Here is a 19,848-nt window from a genome sequence, read left to right as displayed (position 1 = left end):
CTGGGTTAGAGGGCGGCGGCTGGGTAATTATTGGCCAAGAACCCAAAGAAAGCACTACTGTACCCCAAAGCTGTTTTAACACAGTCAAAGCCGCAGAAGGACATTCCCACCCCAGGCTCCAGGGCCCCTGTCGCTGGGGAAGTTACTGAGGTACCCACTCTATGTAGGGGAGTTTATCTGGGAAGCAGACTTTTCAGTGGCCTGGGTCAATGTTTTACTTTGATTAACCTGCAGCTTTGCTGGCTGGGCAGAGGCTTGAGGAAAGGAGGTAGCTAGTTAATCTATAGTTAGGATTTGTTAATCAGCAAGGGAAGCCTAAATTGGACCAGGCTAACCACAAAGCCTGGGATGTTTGGGCGTCTTTATTTCACTGCTGATTCTTAGGACCCAGAGGCACTAACAGCACACACACCACCATACTTCTTTCCTGCTGCTCCACGGCTTGTCTATTTCTGGCTGATACACACTCCTCCATCCAGACCCGACCCTGCAGGGAGCGGGCTTCCCCTGCACACACTTGCGTGCATTCAGATGCCCACAGCCTCACACACTCACTCCGGTTGCAGCCCCACTAGCAAAGCAGTAGCCACCTTCCTGTGAGCCATGCTTGTGAGTGTGCTAAATGCAGTGCACGGCTGCATACCCCCCACTCTGGGTTTATGAACCCCAGCTCAAGCCATGTGTCCCGGACAGGTAAACCCTTGTGTTTCCCCACCGATCTACGTAGGAGTGGGGGTGAGGGTGGAGGCGAGTTCCCTCGTCAGTGGTAACTGCTGCTGCTCTCCGCTGCTGTGCTTTGGGCAGATTCCCCGCTCTGGAAGCACCCCATGCTGTGTTACAGCAAAGATGGGCTGTACACCTCGCTCACCACCCTGCCCTCTGAGGCCCTGCAGACGGAGGCCCTCAAGCTCTTCAAGGTAAAGTGGGAGCAGGCGCAGGTCCACCCACTGGTGGCAGGTGCCCTTGCCATGTGCCCAGGCTCTCCCTTGAGCAGCTCTGCCCACTGTGGTGATCCTCAAGTTGAGGAGACCCATGCAGCTCGGGGGTAGCCCACAGAGGGCTCTGCAGAGAAAGGAAAAGAGTCCCACAGCGTCCCCACCACATCCTGTGTGGCAGAGGCCGGAAGCCCTGGGACTTTGTTCACGAGCCCTGCCGAGGTGCCGGTGAAACTCCCCCTGGAGGAGCTCCCCTACATCTGCAGGGCACAGCAGGAAAGGCCAGATTTATGTTGCTTCTGGACCTGTGAGATTCTGACCTATTTTAGAATGTTCTTGGTGCCCGTCTGAATATTCTATATTTTTAAAAAATGAATATGTCTTGCTTATGTAATGGAAACATTTAAAGAAGGAAAGATTCAATCCAAAGTAGCCTTCTCAGCCCGCACAGATGTTCTCTCTCAAGCAGCAACAATGCTCCCTCTTAGAAGGGCCGTCTGCAGTGAACTGGAGCCTTCCTTGAGCCCTGGGGGGCAGCCCAGTCTAGCCACTGTCCCAGAGGACGCTCATCGAGGGGCTGTTGGGCTGCCTGTGCCCACTCTCGTTTCCCTGCCAGTCCTGCCAGCTCTTCATCAATGTGCCTGTGGAGGCCGCCTCGGTGGATTACCACGTGTCCTTGGCCCAGACGGCCCTGCAGGTCTGCCTGGTCCACCCTGAGCTGCAGAGCGAGATCTACTGCCAACTCATGAAGCAGACCAGCTGCCGCCCACCTCAGAAGTACTCCCTCATGCAGGTGGGCATCCCCGGGGTGGAACAGCTGACAGGAGCCATTGGTAAGGGCTGCCCAGAAGGTGGGAAACGTAGAAGGTGGTGACTGGGCAGATATTCTCTGAGCGGGTAGCCAGTGGGCAGCCTCAGTGCTCAAAGCTGCTGCCCTCTCTTTGCCCCTTCTGGATGTCTATGTACAGTCAGATTGTGGCATTGTTATTCTGGGCAAAGCCTGACCAAGTTGGCCGTCCTAATCCCCAGAGAAATTGGGGGCTCCGGTTTGGAAAGAGTGCTGAAGGCCCTGTAGCTCAGGACTGTGAGGGCCGGCAGCACTGCAGACCCAGCACTCACCCCGTGCTGCCTGTGTCCCCTGGCAGTGCTGGCAGCTCCTGGCTCTGTGTGCCCCACTTTTCCTGCCTCAGCACCACTTCCTCTGGTATGTCAAACAGCAACTCCAACGCCATGCAGATCCCAGGTGAGTGAGTGCCATTTCCTCTGCCACTGTCGCTCTCCTGGCTGTGGCATGATTGAGAGGACACAGGGGAAGGACGCAGGATGGATCAGCTCACCCCCTCCCCCACCCTCTGAGATTTGCTCAGAGGTCATGGAAACTTCACCCATTGCTGTGTACACAGATGGGCATGTGGATCTGGGCACGCGTGGATGTTTTGTGGGGGCTCATGTGAAGCTACGTTGCCCCCAAATTTTCATTCTATGTTGCCATGTTCATATAGGCCCTGAATGGCAAATGAACACCTAAGGCCGGTCTTCAGGGCTTTTTTCACAGCCTGCCACATCTGCAGACTTGGTCCTGGCCAGGCCTGGGTAGGGAGTCAGGGTGTCAAGGTGGCAGGGAAGAGTGGATTCTATTCCCTTCTTCCTTCACCTGTCTTTTTAGAAATGAAACTGGTCAGTATGCCACCTACTGCCAGCGGGCAGTGGAGCGGACCCTGCAGACTGGGGAGCGGGAAGCCAGGCCGTCACGCATGGAAGTGGTGTCCATCTTGCTGCGGAACCCCTTCCACCACTCCTTGCCCTTCAGCATCCCCGTGCACTTCGCCAATGGGACTTACCAGGTGAGGAGGTGTGTGTGCGCCCTGTCCTGAGTATTCTCATACTACCTTAGGGCCAGGTGGGTGCTCAGCCTCCTTTGGCTTGGCAGATTCTTAACTGCAAACCAGCAAAGGGACAGGTCTGGATTTGGGAGTGGGAGTTGGGGGTGGTTAGTGTTAGTGTAGAGGGAGAAAGGAGCTTGAATCGCAAAAGGGCTCCACTATTTGATGTCCTGGAAGTAAATCTTTTGAACCTACTGTGTGAACTGGGAAGCTAAGACACTGACCAAGAAAGTGGCACAAAAAGACTTTCTCCAAAAGGGTGACAGTACAGGAGAAACAGAGCTTATGTCCCATTCCGGTTTCCACAGGGAAGGCTCGTCCTTTACGCACGCACCCTCTGCAGGTGAATACGGAATCTTTCTTTGGCTCTTGGGTTTGCTCTTCCTCCCTGCAGCCAAGCCTTTGCACCTCCTGGACACAGACCCCTCCACTAGCCCTAGTAAGCTCTTCTCAGGAAACCCACTCTGGGACTACCACCTCTCCCCTACAGGTGGTCGGTTTTGACGGCTCCTCCACAGTTGATGAGTTCCTCCAGCGGCTGAACCAGGAGACAGGCATGAGGAAGTCATCCCACTCTGGCTTTGCCCTCTTCACGGACGATCCTTCTGGCAGGGATCTGGAACACTGCCTTCAGGGGAGTGTCAAGGTGATAGCCTCCCTTCTAAGCCAGCGGAGTTTTGGTGGTGGGGAAAAACCCATCTGGCGGGGAGGGCCTGGCTGTTTTGCAGCCTGTTTGGTGCTGAGCGCAATGTGCTCCCCTTGGGCAAGCATTTCTGTGCCATCCTAAAATTACAGGCAGAGAAAAGATGTTTTTGTCCTTGTCGCTGGAGAGATCTCTATATCCCTCCCTCCCCTCAGTGGCTGTGCAGCATCCAGGGGAAAAGCTGCTTCTCAGCTGGTGTAGAGAGGACAGGGAGGAATTTCTCAGCAGCAGCCCCAACCGAGCCTGCTGCCAGTGACGTATACACGTACATGGGCTGACAACTGTCTGCCTGGACCCGCCGTATGTCATGTCACATACTGGCGCCTCACTCTTACCTTGTCTGCCAGGGCCTAAGTGATGCTTCTAGGTTCTACCACATTTTAAGGAGGTAGATCCTTATGTAACTTCTGTATTAAAGGCCCTTAAATAGGATTTAAGACCTATCTTGTATTGTGGTCTGAGATCAGAACCATGGGGCATTAGTAGGTGTGGACATGTGCTATAGCACTTGGTGAGTGTGAGTGTTTTGGGTCCAGTGTCTGCTTTCTTTATGGCAACAGGACAAAGGCTTCTGTAGTGTTTTACCATTGCCTGGAAAAACTCTGCCACAATACCTTGTTTGTGAACGTCCGGGTATCTGTAAGACTTTGTTACCTAGTAGGCCTCTGGGTATATTTACCGAAGAGAAGGATGGCTGTCGGTAGAATAGAAATGGAGCTGGTGATGGGAGGCTAGGGGTTTTGACGGGGGCCTGCCTTGCCTCTGGGAGGCCCCCTCAGATGTTAAGGCCAGTGCGGGCAGCTTCGCTTTGCTGCTCACGCCATGCCCAGGGCTACACCTCTGTCTATGAGGAAGTTGCAGGCATCTTGGGTTCCCCTCATCAGGGGCTTTTCTGACTTTCTCTTTTGCCTCTTCAAGGTCTGTGATGCCATCTCCAAGTGGGAACAGGCCCTGAAGGAGCTGCACTCTGGAAAGTCTGAGGGTGGCACACGTGTTCTGAAGCTGATGTACAAGAACAGGTGCTGAGTCCTGCAAGGGTGGGACCAAGCATGAGGGCTGCCACTGGGGTGTCAGCATCTCACATCCCCCACTAAATGGCTTGTGCTGCACAGGCAGGGGCCCCACAGATATAATACTACATGGTGGTCATTAGCTGGGGGCCTATTTGATCCTCTGAGGCCCTGCACAGTTCAGGCTCTCAGTCCCTATACTGTGTGTGCACACTCATGTGTACACACACACACACACACACACACACACACACACACACCTGCCAAGAAAACAAACCAACTTCATGAGATGGCTTCATGTGTTACATTAGGAGAGTGAAATGTTGTATGAGCACTGGATATTTAAGGCTAAAGAATAAATTGTTCCTATACCAATTCCAGGAAATACAGAAGTAGACATCCTGACTTTTTACCAATTTGAGTAAGAAAATTCCATCCCAGACATGTCTCCAGGCAAATGATTTCCATTAGTGTCTTGGAATCTTTACTCATCCACTTCCCTAATAAGCTGTGATTCCTGGTACCCGATTCCCTTCACCAAATCCAGGAAGTCTAACATATCCAGAATTAACCACGTGCTACTGTTGCTATAAGATCTGATGGCCCTGTCTTGCTTGGTTAAATTTTTCTGGAGGCAATTGAACATAAGCTCACAGATGGTATAAAGAGTCGTTTCTTTCCTTGGAAATCAAAATAAACAGATGCAGAGACGGCCTCATCGACTTGGGATCCCAGCTGACCTGGCTTCTCACACTCTTCCCTCTAGGCTGTACTTTCGGAGTCAAGTCAAAGGGGAGACGGAGCGAGAGCGGCTGTTGCTCGCCTTCCAAACTAGTGGAGAGATAGTGGCAGGGAGGTTTCCTGTCAACAAGGAACTGGCTCTTGAGATGGCTGCCCTAATGGCCCAGGTAAGGTTCTGTTTGAGATCAGGAGGGTTCGGACACCATCTTTGGACTCCAAGATGGAAGGCACCACACAGCATGAAACACAAGGTTGTGTAGATCCTCTGGTACCAAAGGAGAGGGTGGCTTTGCTGTCCCTGGCTGTGGAGAGAAGCTGACTCCTTACCCAGCAGAGCTCCTCACTGCTGATACAGGCTACGTGCAGAACTCTGGATGTGAAATCAGTTCTGGGGTTGAGTTGTAGCCACCTTCCCGTTATGAGATCTAGGCCAAGTCATTTTACTTGTCTGTGCTTTAGTTTCCATTATTGTACACTGAAAACAAAAATACCTCCCTGCCGCCCTTACAGGGTTGTACTAAGTATGATTTTTAAATAATGTATATCACACAATATATATGATAAGATCTGTGCTTACAGCTGTCAAACATTAGAATTAGGAAAAGAACCAAACTTTGACTCTTCTTCCTGTTAGCTTTAGGAGGCCATCTTGCCAAAGGCATCCGGGATACCTTCATGGTTCCCATAAGAAAGAGTCTGGTTCTACACGCTGGAGAGGAAGGGGAAATCATAACAGTTGATCTTTAATAAACATTTATCGAATCATCTATAGAGGGCTCTGTGCTAAATATTTTATGTGTATTATCCCATTAAGTTCTCACCCCCCACGTAATAGATGAGGAATTGAAGCTCATAGAGTGTAAGTAACTTGATCAGGGTTACAAAGTTGGTCAGTGGCGGAGCTGGGATTTGAGCCAAGTGTCCGACACCAAAGGCCACATTGGGAACACTCTGCGCTACAGTAAATCAGTCCTCACTTAATGCTGTCAGTCAGTTCTGCGACTTCCAGCAAAGCAACGTTATAACGAAATGACAGAACGAAACGTTATTCACGGACCTGCTGTACTCTAGGGGCTATAGCATCTTCAACCCTGTATCCCATATTTTTGGATTGGAAGCTGGAATTTCTACATTGCTTTCCTTTGTCCGCCACTCATTAACTGTGTCTGGATAAAGCAGTTAACCTGAGCTGCAAAATGAAAATTGGTCTAGATAATCTCTAATATTCTAGGACCCTAAGGTTGTTTCTCTAGTGTATGTGAAATTAAAGGGTCTGTTCACAAGAAGTGTTTTTTCACATCCATTCACACCTCACCAATCAAGTAATGAAGTAATGTTTTTTTTCACCTCTCTCAACAGCCCGTCCCCACCCCACCCCTACCATGTCCAGATTCTTGACTTGTCCCTCCATGTCCATGTGCTTCTACCATAGGTAGAGTACGGGGACTTGGAGAGGCCCGTCCCACCAGGCCCTGGGGGTACACCCCCTTCCAAGGCTCAGCATCACCTACAACAGGTCATGGACAGGTTCTACCCAAGGCGCTACAGACACGGGGCACCCTCTGAGCAGCTGAGGTAGGTTGCAAGGTCTCGTGGGGCATTGCTGTGGGGAGGCATGGGCTGCAAACTAAGGGAAGGCCTCAGAGTTGTGATGAAAACATGTCGGCACTTCACTGGCACCATTCCTCTCCATCTGTCCAAATCAGGCACCTGGCAGATCAGCTGACCACAAAATGGGCAGCACTGCAAGGCTGCTCCTCTCCTGAGTGCATCCGCATCTTCCTGACGGTGGCCCGGAAGTGGCCCTTCTTTGGTGCTAAGCTCTTTGCTGCTCAGGTAAATGCAGGTGGTTTCCAGTGGAAGGAGTGGTTAGCGCGCCCTCAGGAATGCCCTGTCTCCTGGAGCTGTCGTTTCCCTCTTGCCCCATTTGAGCCGGTCCAGGCTGCAGCGCCTGCCTGCACACTAGAAACCACCAGGGGTCGCTATCTCTCTATCCATTTCTGGCCTATTCCCATTTCCATGATCCACAGCAGTTATTCATTGCTTTGGGGCCAAGTTTATTTCTGGGTGACCCTCATCTTTCCTTTATTGACTTCTTTTTCAGTGCTACCCCTAAAAAACAGATAGGGTCAACTAATTATAAAGGCACATGAGAGGGGGCCCACTTGCTCTGGGCAGTTGGGGAAAGCTTCTGAAAAGGTGACGTCTGTCTCTCCCCAGCTTTTTGGGTAGGAGAGACAGGAAATCTGGATTGCCCTACTGCAGCCCTGGCAGTGAACATTCTAGGAATTGTCCACCAAATAGTTACTTTTCTCACGGGCAGGGTCTAAAGCCCATAAGATTGCATTCTTGCTTTCCTCTTGTACGGTCCCTAGGAAATTGGTTGAAGCAATTGCACCTCAGCTGGGGAGACTGGGTGGAACGCTGTCAGTTTCTGAGAACTAGGAGAAAACAGGCTGTTCTCCATGCCCATGACAGAGCAGCCAGGGCTGGCCTCTGTACAGCACAGAACTTCCCAACCAGTGTGCTGTGGCAGGAAGGGTGATACGTAGGACCTGCAAGAGAGTGAACGCCTCTCCTGGGGATTGTTTGTAGGCAGCCAGAGCTCCAAGGCCACATGTTTCCTGTCTGTTTACTCCAGTATACTGGACAAATATCACCTTTTGTGTTTTCCAAGATGAGAAAAAGGTTGGGAAACACTGCTTGGCAGATCCCTGGATGTGTCTCCTTCCTCAGAAGGATCTCATAGTTCAGAATCCCTAGCTGTGGATATGTCTGATGCGATTTTGCTGTTTCCCCAGCCTGTACAGCTGTCTTCCAAGGAGAGCACTCTGGTGTGGATTGCTGTGAATGAGGATGGTGTCAGCATCCTGGACCACACCACCATGGTATGGAAGGATGGGGGCTGGCTCCCTGACCACCTCCTCCTGAACGGTGTTCTTCTCTCTGGACTCAGGAGCCGCCTGAGCTAAGTGACCATGGTCCCCTCCCCCCACTTCCTGCCCAAGCACTGCTGCTCTCTAGTCTAGACACAGATTGTAGACACTGAAGACGTAGATCTCCAGGTTATGACCACTTCGAGTTCTCCCTTCTTGGAGAACTCTCCCTTCTTGGTTGAAGCCACATGTGCTTAGAAGAGACAGGGGATGCTGGTTCCTCGCTCAGGAGACAGGTAGGTTTCCCCGGAACTGATTGGCTCTTTCTCACAGCAAATGCGCGTCACTTACCCCTACTCTTCACTGATGACCTTTGGTGGCTGCCGCGATGACTTCATGCTTGTGATTAGAACCATTCCAGACCAGAGCTCTGGAAAAGGCCACAGTGAGAAGCTGATCTTCCGGATGGCTGTTCCCGAGGTGGGTCTGAGAGCTGCTAAAACATTTTACTCTGATCTGGTATGAAGAGGTGGGCTGGGAGCTTAGAAAGGAAGCTGGAGTGATGACATTATTCTCGAAGGGCCCTGCTCCAATGGAACTTTTGGCCTTATCTTCTTCAATCAGCACTCCAAAGGAGCCAGGTGGAGTTGCACCTCAGTAGTCACTGCTGAGCTGTAGGTGAGCGGCTGGCTGGGAGGGAACTCGCTCGTCTAGCCTCCCCTGCGCTCTTCACATTATCTTTTCAGTTCTCTCAAGCCTCAGCACCATGCAGGCTTGAATCGGGTGCCCACTTCTGTTCTGCTTGCAGCAGGCCTAGTGCCAGGGCAGCTTCCTCCTCAGGATGCTCTCACCTTATCCTGGGTTCTGCTGTCCCAACACTAGTCACAAAGTGGGACAGTCTGCACCTGCTCCCCCTTCCTTGTGGTCCTGAAGACCGTCCAAAGACCTCTTTTGCTTTAAGGGCTTTATTCCTACTCAGTAATGTTACTAGCAAAAATAACTATTACAAAGACTTAGAAACCGAAGTCCTGATGTATAGCTCCTGACTCCCTTCTGAGAGTAACTGGAAACACTGTTGTTTTAATCCTAAAGTTGGAGTTTACCAAACCTTCTCCTTTTAATATCACCCCTGCCAACTGAGAGGCTATACAGACCCCTTCTTCCAGGGAGGCCCCCTTCCCTAGCTGGGAGTTAACCAAAGTGGAATGTCAACCCCTCCTGTTCTCAGGAGGGTACTGTGCATCTCAGGGGACCTCCAGACCAACAGGCACCCATTTCATTGGGCCCCTGAACCTCACAGTAATAATGATCCCCTTTGGACATTTTCTTCCAGGTGGGTATTTAAGAGACAAAGAAACTGAAGTCCAGGGAGGTTATGTACTCAGTATAACAGCTAGTAAGTGAAAGCCAGGATTCAGGCCAAGTCTACTTCAATTCCTTTGTTTCTGTCGTCTCAAGATTGCAGAGGCTACTTTCATCATGGCCAGCTACATGAACCATTGCTCTGCAACTGTGAACCCCCCCACCAACCTGCCTGCTGCCTGCAAGCCGTGGGAACAGGATGGACGACAGTTTTTTGCTTCTGTTCCATGTGCCGCCAAGGGGCCAACGTTGCTGTGACTATTTCTCCTCCCCCGCCCTTTCCCGCCACCACCTGGTGCCTCTGGGATTGCAGATACGTATCCTGGGGCGCCATACTACTGTGATGGGTCTAACAGCCCTCCGCCAGCCTGCACCCGGTTTGTTCTGTGAAATGTGTATTTCAGTATCCACGGAAGTTTTACTTTCTAGGTGCCTTATAATGTTTCAGGGCCCAACTTTTAAAAATCCAGACCCAATTTAAAAACCACTTTTTTATTTTTATTTTTTTTACAAGAACACTGAGCTCTGGATGCTGCCTGCTTCCAGATCGATGATAGGGATGGATGTCTACTGTTACTGGTACTGAGGGCGTCAGGGCTTTCCCCACTGATACTCTCAGGGACGCTAATAGTTTTTGTATTGTATACCGTCCTTATGTGGGGATTTATACTTGAAGTTTTCCCAACATTCCTGCATAGGATAGGACTAAAATGTCCAATTCACCTGAACTCTGACAAAAGCCTAGAACTCACTAAAACTAGACGTCCTTTCCCAGATGGGAAAGGTGTTGACAGGGCTAGAGAAAAAGGTAGACTCATCTTTCCCCTTCCCCTACTGCAAAAGAGGCATTTGCAGTGCCCCTTCGGGGCAGCAGCGCCTGTCTTTGCAGGACAAGCTCTCCCCGCTGAGATTGAAGCTGTTCTCCCTCACACTGGACTGTAAGCCCACTGAGTGCAAGCAAGGGCAGGCGGGTAGGTCCAACCTGACCTCTCTGTCTCACTTTAACGACTGGACAAGGCTCAGTGAGGGCTGTGCTCACTACTGTAGGATAAGGTGGTCGTCACTTGTTTCCTCACTCTTTGCAAGGCCAAGCAAATGCACTCTGCTTTTTTGCTGCTCTGTGAGGCCACTAAAGATGAGTCAGAAACGGAAGAACCCCTCTGGACTCATGGGCCTGGATTTGCTCCTGAAGACTTCTGGCGAACTTCCGCTGGGAACTAGTTTGAGGATGGGGGCACATACCCTGTGTGATATCTGTCCTAGCCTAAGAGCGTCAGCTGAAAGAAACTGAACGTCTCTTTCACCTTTTGCCTTCCTAACACCAGTATTCCCACAGCCCCAACTGAGACCTTCTGTAGAGTGCACAGATGATCTTTGTTTCCACCCTCCCCTAACAGAAAACAAGACGAAAGAGTTTATTTGTACTCTGATTTTCCACTACTGGAGAAACTGAGTTTTAGTTCACAGCTCTAAAGGCAGTCTTACCATCTGTCAATAAAGTGCTGAAAACTGTATGGTTTTAGCAGTTGCATCCAAGACCCTAGCCTTTAATCCCAACAAAGTGTGTATGTTGCACACTATACAACTGCAAGGCAACAAAGTGTGTATGTTGCACACTACACAACTGCAAGGTTACAACTAGTTTCTGTGAACACCTCAGCTGTTGTAAGCGTCCCCTCGCTCATCCTTTAAACTGATAAGCATGTGAAAAAAAGAAGCACATCAGAGTGTCTGCCTCTTTTCAATGAACTTGACTTTGCAAGACTGGCAATTTTACAGCCATCTCCCATTTCTGTTCCTGCCTTTCCCCCAGGAATTGGGATCTAGCTGGGACATTTCTACCTCGAACAAGTCGACATGTCACATGTACCACAGGCTCCTGAAAAACCCCTCTCCAGAGCTGGTGTAAAAGGCAGAAATTACAGCTGTGGTTTTGTAATATCTTACATGTCTCGAAGGCAAATGAGGATAATATTACCTACGTGGGAGTTCAAAAAAAATTAGGATCCCAAACAAAAAGTAAGCAAGAATGGAGCTGTGTTCATACTGAATTTGGGGGTCAAGCTATTTCTCCCACCCTGTCTCCTTTCCAACCCTTCAGGAATCCTCCCTTAGCTTGTGAATTTTATACAGAAGAAACTGCCTTACAAACAAAGGTTCCAAAAGTTTGTGTGTTTATCCTTCTTTAACATGTTTAGAAACCCAAGCTGAATTTCTGTCAGGCCTTTTATCTCATCCCTCTTGGCAAAAGGAGTTTTTGAAACCATAGACAATGCTGAGTAACAGAAGAGTATTAATGTATTTCACAGCAATGACTGAAAGGCCACATTTATGTTTTTCAATAAAAAGCATCTGTCTGTGAACAAGGCAATTATTGTGTATGTTTTTATTGTGAAGACTTATTAATAGGTTGGTGCAAAAGTAATTGCGGTTTTTGCAATTTTTAACCTTTCAAATCACAATTACTTTTTTTTTTTTAAGGAGAGCGCAGCTCACAGTGGCCCGTATGGGGATTGAACCAGCAACCTTGGTATTATTAGCAGCAGGCTCTAACCAACTGAGCTAACTGGCCACCCTCACAATTACTTTTGCACCAACCTAATAAGAGAGTTATCATAAATTAGCCCTGTACAGATACAGGAGCTAAGTGGACAGTGTCTTTTGTAGGAAATTTCTTCCTGCTAACCAGTATCTGAAAGGCTTGACTTTATTTCTTAACTTTTATACAGCAGTGGGAAATCGTCTTTCTCAAGAGATCTGATGTCAGTTTCTCATTGTCTTGCTCCACAAATTTCAACAAAAAGTAAACTTGAGTGTGCTTAGGAATTTCACAGTGTTCTTTGTTGACATAACTTTTGACATATCGTTTCTTAAGGTCTCCCCTCAGTTGGTAAAGTAGGCAAAACCTTACAAGGGGACCATGACATATACAGAAATACTTTGCTCACGTCACACAATGAGTTGGGTTTCCAGTGACCTGCTCATGGCTGAGATCCACTGCATCCATCCACGTTTCTAGGAGAGTGTCCACCTGATGGTTTAGAATACAGAAAACACACCAGCCCCCAGGGCTTAGGAGTCATTTCCCACGGGAGACAATACTAGCCTTCTGAATGCTGGGACTTGTGGATGGGGCTTTCTGGTGTGCTTGTGGGCTTGTGGATGGGGCTTTCTGGTGTGCCAGGATCTCCTGGCAGCTTCTGTACACTTCAATCAAGCAGTCCAGCCGGGGCTTCGCACTCTGAATTCCAAAGGGGAGAAATGCATAGTCAAGATGAATGTAAGAGAGTGCTTAGTAGTGCTGCATTCATGTGCAACCTCAATCTCTCACCCACACCAAGTGGTCTACATGGCACAGGTATGGGCTCAGAAAGGCAGAAGTTCGGGCCTCACAAAACCTTGCTGGAAGGAATCCCTAACTAGGCCCATAGCCCAGCCTGTGAACTGTGCAAAGCAGGAGCTCAAAAGAGTTTTTAATCTGCCTAAATTTCATGATCTCTGTCTAAGAGCAAGCAAGAGGAATAATGACATACCATCTTGGGAAGTGTCACAAACTGAGACAGTCCTCAGACACGACAAGGGCAGTTTAATATGTAAATATTTAAAAATATTTTGTATAATGAAATATAATACAACCAAAGTTAAAAGCCACAGAAAGGGAAAAATATATATGGAAAGCATATTTAACAAGTTTGCTACCAAAATATATACATTGTTACAAATGCATAATCAATATCTAGATTATACTTGATTAATAGAGAAAATATGGATAGTTTAAAACAAGAGGAAATACTAATAGGTAAATAACAAGGAAAAATGAAAAGTTTCTGTCATTTAAAGGGATACAAATTTAATAACTAAATTCCTTTACCTACATACTAAACTAAAAAATAGCTAAACCCACTGTTAGCCAAAACTATAGAAAAACAAGCACAAATTCTCTAAAGTATGGTAAAGTTGTCCAATCTCTGGAGCCAAATCTCAAATACTGTAAAAAAAAAAAAATCTATGGAACCACTCATAAGCTTTAATAAAATAATTTTGAACTATAATGCAAAAGAATTTTAGCTTAGCTGCCTTATATCCTTTGTGAAAAAGGGCAGTGAGGCAGAGTTAACTGCATACATAAATTACTTTATATGCCTATAAAGTAATTTATTCTAATCATGTTTGTATAAGTGGTTTGTTTTGTTTTGTTTTTTGTAAGAGCAAAACAAAAAATAACCTGGATGTGATTTCAAAAGCTAGAAACAGAGTAGCTAAATAAACTAATATTCGACATAATGATATAATTACTACCTAAAAAAGAAAGTATAATGGCCTTTGTAGATGCATGTAAATATGCCTGTTAAATTTAAAAAGCAAGATACAAAATAGTATATAACAGTATGTATAGATCAGTAACATCTATGTAAAAGCATATATTGGTAGACTAACACAAAGTAGATGAATGGTGATTTATAAGCAGGAGTTGCTATATATTTTTCCTCTAAAATTTGTATAAACTTATAGTATTTCTGAAAGCCTATAGTTGCCTCAGAAAGGAGCTTCTGAAACAACTAATTCTACCTCGAACAAGTAGACATATCAGGAAGCTGCCCTGGCACTGGGCCTGCTGCAAGCAGAACAGAAGTGGGCACCCAACTCAAGCCTGCATGGTGCTGAGGCTTGAGAGATCTGAAAAGATAATGTGAAGAGCACAGGGGAGGCTAGACGGAGCGAGTTCCCTCCCAGCTGAAATAACTAAATCCTAATTCTCACTAAAAATAGCTTATCAGGCATCCTCAAATACTCCTGACAACAAAAATTTACATTCCTACTGAACGTAAGTAGCAGTGGATACGCAGCAAGGAGGGAAAGGTAGAGGATTTCTTTGGAGAAGAAACTTGAGCAAAGTATTCTGAGCTCACCTGGAAGACAGGTACTACTTGGGATATTTCATGTGGTTCCACCGGATCCTTCAATAAAATGCAGAGGTAGTAAATCACCTTCTGCTGTAAGAAAATAAACCAGACAGCAGAGATCTAAGTGAAACTTATTTTGTTTTTCTTTAAGGGAAGACTCAAAACTGTTTCATAAATGGTTCTCTGAGTAGTATAACACCTGATAGCTTTTGAAGTGAGGGAGAGGTATATTCTCATTGTTTAAATGAAAAAAGGCAAAATAACAGCAACAGCAACAACCAGAGATGATTCTGAAGCTGGGCCAGAAAATAAAGTTGAAACGCTGACTCCCTATCCATGAAAAACTGCTGTGTCTCTTTAAAAATAAAGGGACATATCTTTTCAATATAAATTTCACTTTTATGGTTTATAAACCTGCCAGCCAAAAAGGAAACACTACAAGTACTGGAGCAGAGAGTCCTCAAGTTTAATTCTGTGACATCAAATACTTTAGGCATTAAGACATGTAGACCCAGGCACACTCCGTGGGCTCCCGCCTCCAAAGAGGCCTGTAATACTTATCACTTACATACTTACCATGTAAATAGCCTCATTAATAATAACATCTTTCACCTTGTCCATCTCAATGAAGGTGGTACTTTCTTTGCCAGAGGCATAGGATGAAGTCATCTGGATGCCAAGGGAATCAATGATTAACAGAGTCTCCTGATCAATCTTCACAAAATGGAGGTATCCAAGCAGGCCTAAGAGGGTGATGAAGATGGCAGCAGAGAGGACCACGCTGTTCTGAAGAGAGAGCCAGAGAGGCGGTAAGATTACCAAGTGGTCCTCTGTACACGTCTGCTGTTTAATAATCAGCTCTAGGGAAAAAACCCTTGGTTCTGGTGTGAGTTGAACAGATGAGAGGAACATGCATAGAGGAAGAGGAAATCACTTTTATTTGTGCTCTGTAGTGCTAGATAAGCATCTGATGAAATACATCTAGACAACAAATAACATAGGTCTGGGGAAGACAACCTCCATCAGCAAGATATTCACCATCCCATTACTCAGAGATTTTTCTTCCAAAATTGAAACTTAAGGATTCAGACCTTTTCCTCTAAACACTCCCTCAGCAGAATATATAGTGCAAAATCATAGACTGAACAATAATAAAATGCTTAGCACAGTTGTAATAGATACTACTCAACAACCCAACAACCGCTCCACCTTCTTAATAGAACTTGGGAGTGAATCATGACTGGTTCCCACTCCTGCCAATGATTGGTTTAGAAATGGTCACATGACATAACTGGCCAATGAGATGTGAGGGGAGGTCGGCTGGTGGGGTCCTGCACAAGTAAGTCCATCTTAAAAAGGATCTAAGGAAGATGAGATAGGTCCCTTCATTCTGAGGTTTTAATACCTGGAGCTACTATGGATTCTGTCAGACCATGTGGAAAGAAAGTTAGGCTGAGGACAAGTAAAGTACACCAAGAGGAAAAGAAACAAAATCTACTGAGCTTATGCCCTTTAGAACTCTCCTACCTCCTGACTTCTTGTTTTGTTAAATAATAAAGATATTATCATTTAGGGCTCTCTTAATTGTTTTGGGTTGTGACAAACTGATGTATTATGGCTGACTGATTAGCTGAAAGGACTAACTGATGTGTTAAGAATTCACAAATGGTATTTATTCCTGTGATTCTAAGACACATTTACAACCTATTGTCATTTCAGAAGTTGAAATGTGTTTTTCTATTGATGTGTTTCTTTCATGTGACATTGTTTTCTTTTTTCTAAAGAGCTATTATATAGAATTACTAGAATCAAGAGATTCAGTAATTTATGACTGTCATTCCTTGAGGGCAGAAGTGTCTTATTATTCTTCAGTACTGACAAGATGCCCTCCTTGACCTAACTCTACTCAAGGTCTTCTAAGCCCTCTGCCTTGGTGTCCATCCTTGTTGGGTCTGCACTGCCCAGTTGTAGCAAGGATCTTCCTAAGTCAATTTAGGGAGAACCCCCACCGTTGGTATCTGATCACCCTGGCCTGCATTCAGCAAGCATCCTGTCAATTTAGCAAGAATCCCTCTTTCCCCCTAATGTTTCCTTTTAGTAATTTTCTATCCACTGACCCCCCCACTCTGCTCTTACAAGTGGTAAGGTTATAAATTACCACTTGTTCATGCTATATTCAGAATTGAGCCCAGTTCTATACGAAGTCTCTTTTCTCCTATTGCAATAGTTTCTGAATAAAATCTCTTTTTACCACTTTACTGACCGGCTCTGGTTTTCTTTGAAAGTATCTTTCTACTTTCTTCTTAACAAGGATCTAGAGGTTAGATCAGGGGTCTGCAAACTGTTTGGGCCTGTGGTCTATTTTTGTCTGGTCCACCTTGAGCTAAGAATGAGTTTTACATTTTTTAAAGGGTTGTTTTAAAAAAAAAGAAGGAAAAAGAAATAGAAGAATATTAGACAGATCTGTAAAGTCTAAAATAGTTACTATTTGGCCTTTTAAAGAAAAAGTTTGCTCACCTTTATGCTAGATAATTATTTGTTGATTAACAATTGGAGAATGGAGAAATCTATGTGTTGGGTGTCTGATGTTCCAGAAATATCTACTTTGATATTTGATATCAAATATCTACTATTTGAGTTAATTAAATGCCTAATATCTAGCACAGTGCCTTGTACAGAGTTTGCACTAAAGCTATAATTACAGAAGAATTGAGAGAAGTAAAATTTAGTACTGGCCCTTACAGATTTATTAGAGGCAAAATTAATTAATTCATATATAAAATATTTTTTATGAATATTATGATACTGACTACAAGTATAAAATAGGATTGTGGCGGGGGAGGGATTAAAGCACACAAGAATGTCCCATGAAGATTTCCAAGGAATAGTATTTAATTGGTGCAGAGGTGGTAGTTATTGATACATATACTTAGTTGAGAAAAGGGAGGCGGGAGAACAACATTCCAGGCTGGAATAAATAAGGGAAAAACTTGGAATTTTAATAGAAATGTGAATTCAAAAACTGGAAGAAAAGAAGGGATGAAGAGCAGAAAATCCTTAGGGGATTTGATCCATATCAGCTTTTCAAGAAGGCAATCCCTATCTAAAACTTCATCATTACCTACATTTTTTTCTACTTCATTTTTCTGTTTAACAATTCAATATTCATTTAGGTTGAAGTTAAGCCATGTTTTAAGGAATTCCTTCGTCATAATTCTCACTCCTAGCGGAGATTCATTATCCTGATGAAGAGTTTTGACTAGGAAGAAAAATAAGAAATTTTGGTACACATAGCTCTTAAGAAGTGTTTCAGTGGAGTTGAAAAAGAAGATGCGGTTACTGAGTCCTGGGTACTTGGTGGGGGGAAGTGGTAGTATAGACCAGGATTAAAGAGACAAGTACACAAGGGAACTAGCTTAAAAATAAACTTCTCTATCTAAAAGTTTTGCTGAAGCAAACCCTCCCCAAGGAGGAGACATCATAGTTTAGTGGAAATGAAAGGGTGTCAGAGTCAGACAGGCCAGGGTTTGAAGCCCAGGTATGCCACTTACTAGCTTTGTGATTTTGGAGAAGTTATTCTGCTTTCTGAGCCCTGGTTTTCTTCTAAGGTTGAAAAGAGACATTCAGTAAAGCAGCTGGCACTCAGTGGGCATTTAATATCTGTTCCCTCTTCCTCACATGACCACATGGCCAGGCTAGTATTAAAATTCAACTACATTATGAATTAAATCTTTTTGGGGGAGGGGGAAGGACTGTCCTGGCAAATTAACCATTTTGACTGACTTATGAACAAACTTTTAGATACAGTTTGGTATAAATTAGGGCAGTCTTAATTATGCATACATCTATGCTAAATTCCATGCTGTGAAATATGCTCTGATGGCAAAACAAGTTAATGGATGCAGCAAAGGAAGTTCTATCAAATTACAGAAATATGGGCCGGCCCGGTGGCTCAGTCTGTTAGAGCTCCGTGCTCCTAACTGAAGGCTGCCGAACACGGCACCTTGAGCTGAGCTGCCGCTGAGCTCCCGGATGGCTCAGTTGGTTGGAGCGCGCGTCCTCTCAACCACAAAATTGCCGGTTCAACTCCCACAAGAGATGGTGGGCTGCACCCCCTGCAACTAGCAACGGCAACTGGACCTGGAGCTGAGCTGTGCCCTCCACAACTAAAACTGAAAGGACAACAACTTGAAGCTGAACGGCACCCTCCACAACTACGACTGAAAGGACAACTTGACTTGGAAAAAAGTCCTGGAAGTACACACTATTCCCCCAATAAAGTCCTGTTCCCTTTCCCCAATAAAGTCAAAAAAAAAATTACAGAAATAAATAGCGCTGATCAGATCACTCCTGGAATAATATTATATTCAATTCAGGACACTACATACGAAACTAAACTCATCGTGAAAAGGGCAATTAGGACGATTCCTTTTATTTGAGGGCTATCACAAAACTACTGCGTGACCCTCACAATACGGTGAAGCTGGTATGACAGATGATAATTCCATTTTAGAGATTAACAAACAGGCTCAAAAAATAGGCATGAGTCTGTAAACTGAGCATAGAAACTACCCATCTCTGAAATTTCATAATTCTTTAGAAAGTTCTTGAAGTTGGGAAAGCGGTTGGGAGGAGGTGGGGTTAGATTGCCATGTTACAACAGAGATTAGGAAGAACTATCAAGGTCTTCAATAACGTGTGTGTATATACACACGCTACACACACACACAGTGGAGGCAAAGACACTTTCTGGAAGACTAGATGTACTTAAGGTATTGTTCTCAGTGATTCCTCCGAGGTGTGGAAGTCATGGATGAAGACGATCCACTTACTAGTTCTCTAAACCCTTGAAATGAATTACTATAAGCATGTACTACATAAAGCACATGGAAGTTAAAGTTCTAGGCTGTCGTGCAAGGACTAGATGTATGCCGGCTGAAACCAGAGAGCCGAGCAGCGACGGACGAGAGGGATAAAGTACAGGAGTACCAACTTCACTGAACGTAATGAAAAGAGCTGTCCAGCAGCGGAATGGAGTCTCCAGAGCAAGCGAGTGCCCGCCCTCCGGCCCTACGACTGTAGGAGGGTCGGCGAGAGGTCCGGGATAGATCCGAGGGCCCTAAAGATCCTTCTAAACCTGAGTCCCCGACTCTAACCACGGGAAGGGGCCCACCCTCCACTACCTCGCAGACAGTGAAGAGTCCGTAGGCCGCTAACCACACGGTGCTGGTGACCACGGTGAGTGAGCGCAACGAGAGCCGAGGGGAGCTGAGGCAGAACTCCCGGCAGGACGGGGAGTAGTAGCGACGCTGCAGGGCCAGGCGGCCGCCGCAGATATCCGAGAAGCTCTGCTCGTTCTCCATGGCCGGCCCGTCCCACCCCGCGGGTCCCGCCGCTCTAGCCGCCCGCTCTGGACCCACTTCCGGAGAGCGGG

General features: G+C 46.2%; 2 protein-coding genes across 7 annotated transcripts in view; one reads left to right on the top strand and one right to left on the bottom strand.

Annotated features, from left to right (window-relative positions):
- Nucleotides 1-10,370, top strand: part of PLEKHH1 (pleckstrin homology, MyTH4 and FERM domain containing H1) — a 48,684-nt gene extending 38,314 nt beyond the window's left edge. For both annotated transcript variants that reach the window (XM_033107916.1, XM_033107917.1), the window contains 12 exons: nt 805-917; nt 1,552-1,728; nt 2,081-2,178; nt 2,602-2,779; nt 3,309-3,464; nt 4,440-4,540; nt 5,298-5,439; nt 6,705-6,847; nt 6,979-7,108; nt 8,074-8,160; nt 8,482-8,628; nt 9,607-10,370. In XM_033107916.1, coding sequence (XP_032963807.1) covers nt 805-917; nt 1,552-1,728; nt 2,081-2,178; nt 2,602-2,779; nt 3,309-3,464; nt 4,440-4,540; nt 5,298-5,439; nt 6,705-6,847; nt 6,979-7,108; nt 8,074-8,160; nt 8,482-8,628; nt 9,607-9,768 — 1,634 coding nt within the window. In that variant the 3' untranslated portion in view covers nt 9,769-10,370. The remainder of the gene's footprint in view (nt 1-804; nt 918-1,551; nt 1,729-2,080; nt 2,179-2,601; nt 2,780-3,308; nt 3,465-4,439; nt 4,541-5,297; nt 5,440-6,704; nt 6,848-6,978; nt 7,109-8,073; nt 8,161-8,481; nt 8,629-9,606) is intronic.
- Nucleotides 10,371-12,016: 1,646 nt separating this feature from the next.
- PIGH (phosphatidylinositol glycan anchor biosynthesis class H) lies at nt 12,017-19,848 on the bottom strand. Of its 5 annotated transcripts, none has more exons than XM_033107919.1 (4): nt 19,598-19,848; nt 14,991-15,200; nt 14,421-14,501; nt 12,017-12,751 (listed from the first exon to the last, which is right to left on the bottom strand). In XM_033107919.1, exons 1-4 carry the CDS (start codon nt 19,775-19,777, stop codon nt 12,590-12,592), a joined length of 633 nt encoding a protein of 210 aa, XP_032963810.1. In that variant the 5' UTR covers nt 19,778-19,848; the 3' UTR covers nt 12,017-12,589. The 5 variants fall into 5 exon arrangements, with proteins under 5 accessions (XP_032963810.1, XP_032963811.1, XP_032963812.1 ...); XM_033107920.1 differs by having other exon boundaries at nt 14,421-14,468; XM_033107921.1 differs by having other exon boundaries at nt 15,027-15,200.

Source organism: Rhinolophus ferrumequinum, chromosome 6 (assembly GCF_004115265.2).
Source record: "Rhinolophus ferrumequinum isolate MPI-CBG mRhiFer1 chromosome 6, mRhiFer1_v1.p, whole genome shotgun sequence".
Classification (NCBI taxonomy): domain Eukaryota; kingdom Metazoa; phylum Chordata; class Mammalia; order Chiroptera; family Rhinolophidae; genus Rhinolophus; species Rhinolophus ferrumequinum.
This window is presented reverse-complemented; position numbering and strand designations above follow the sequence as displayed.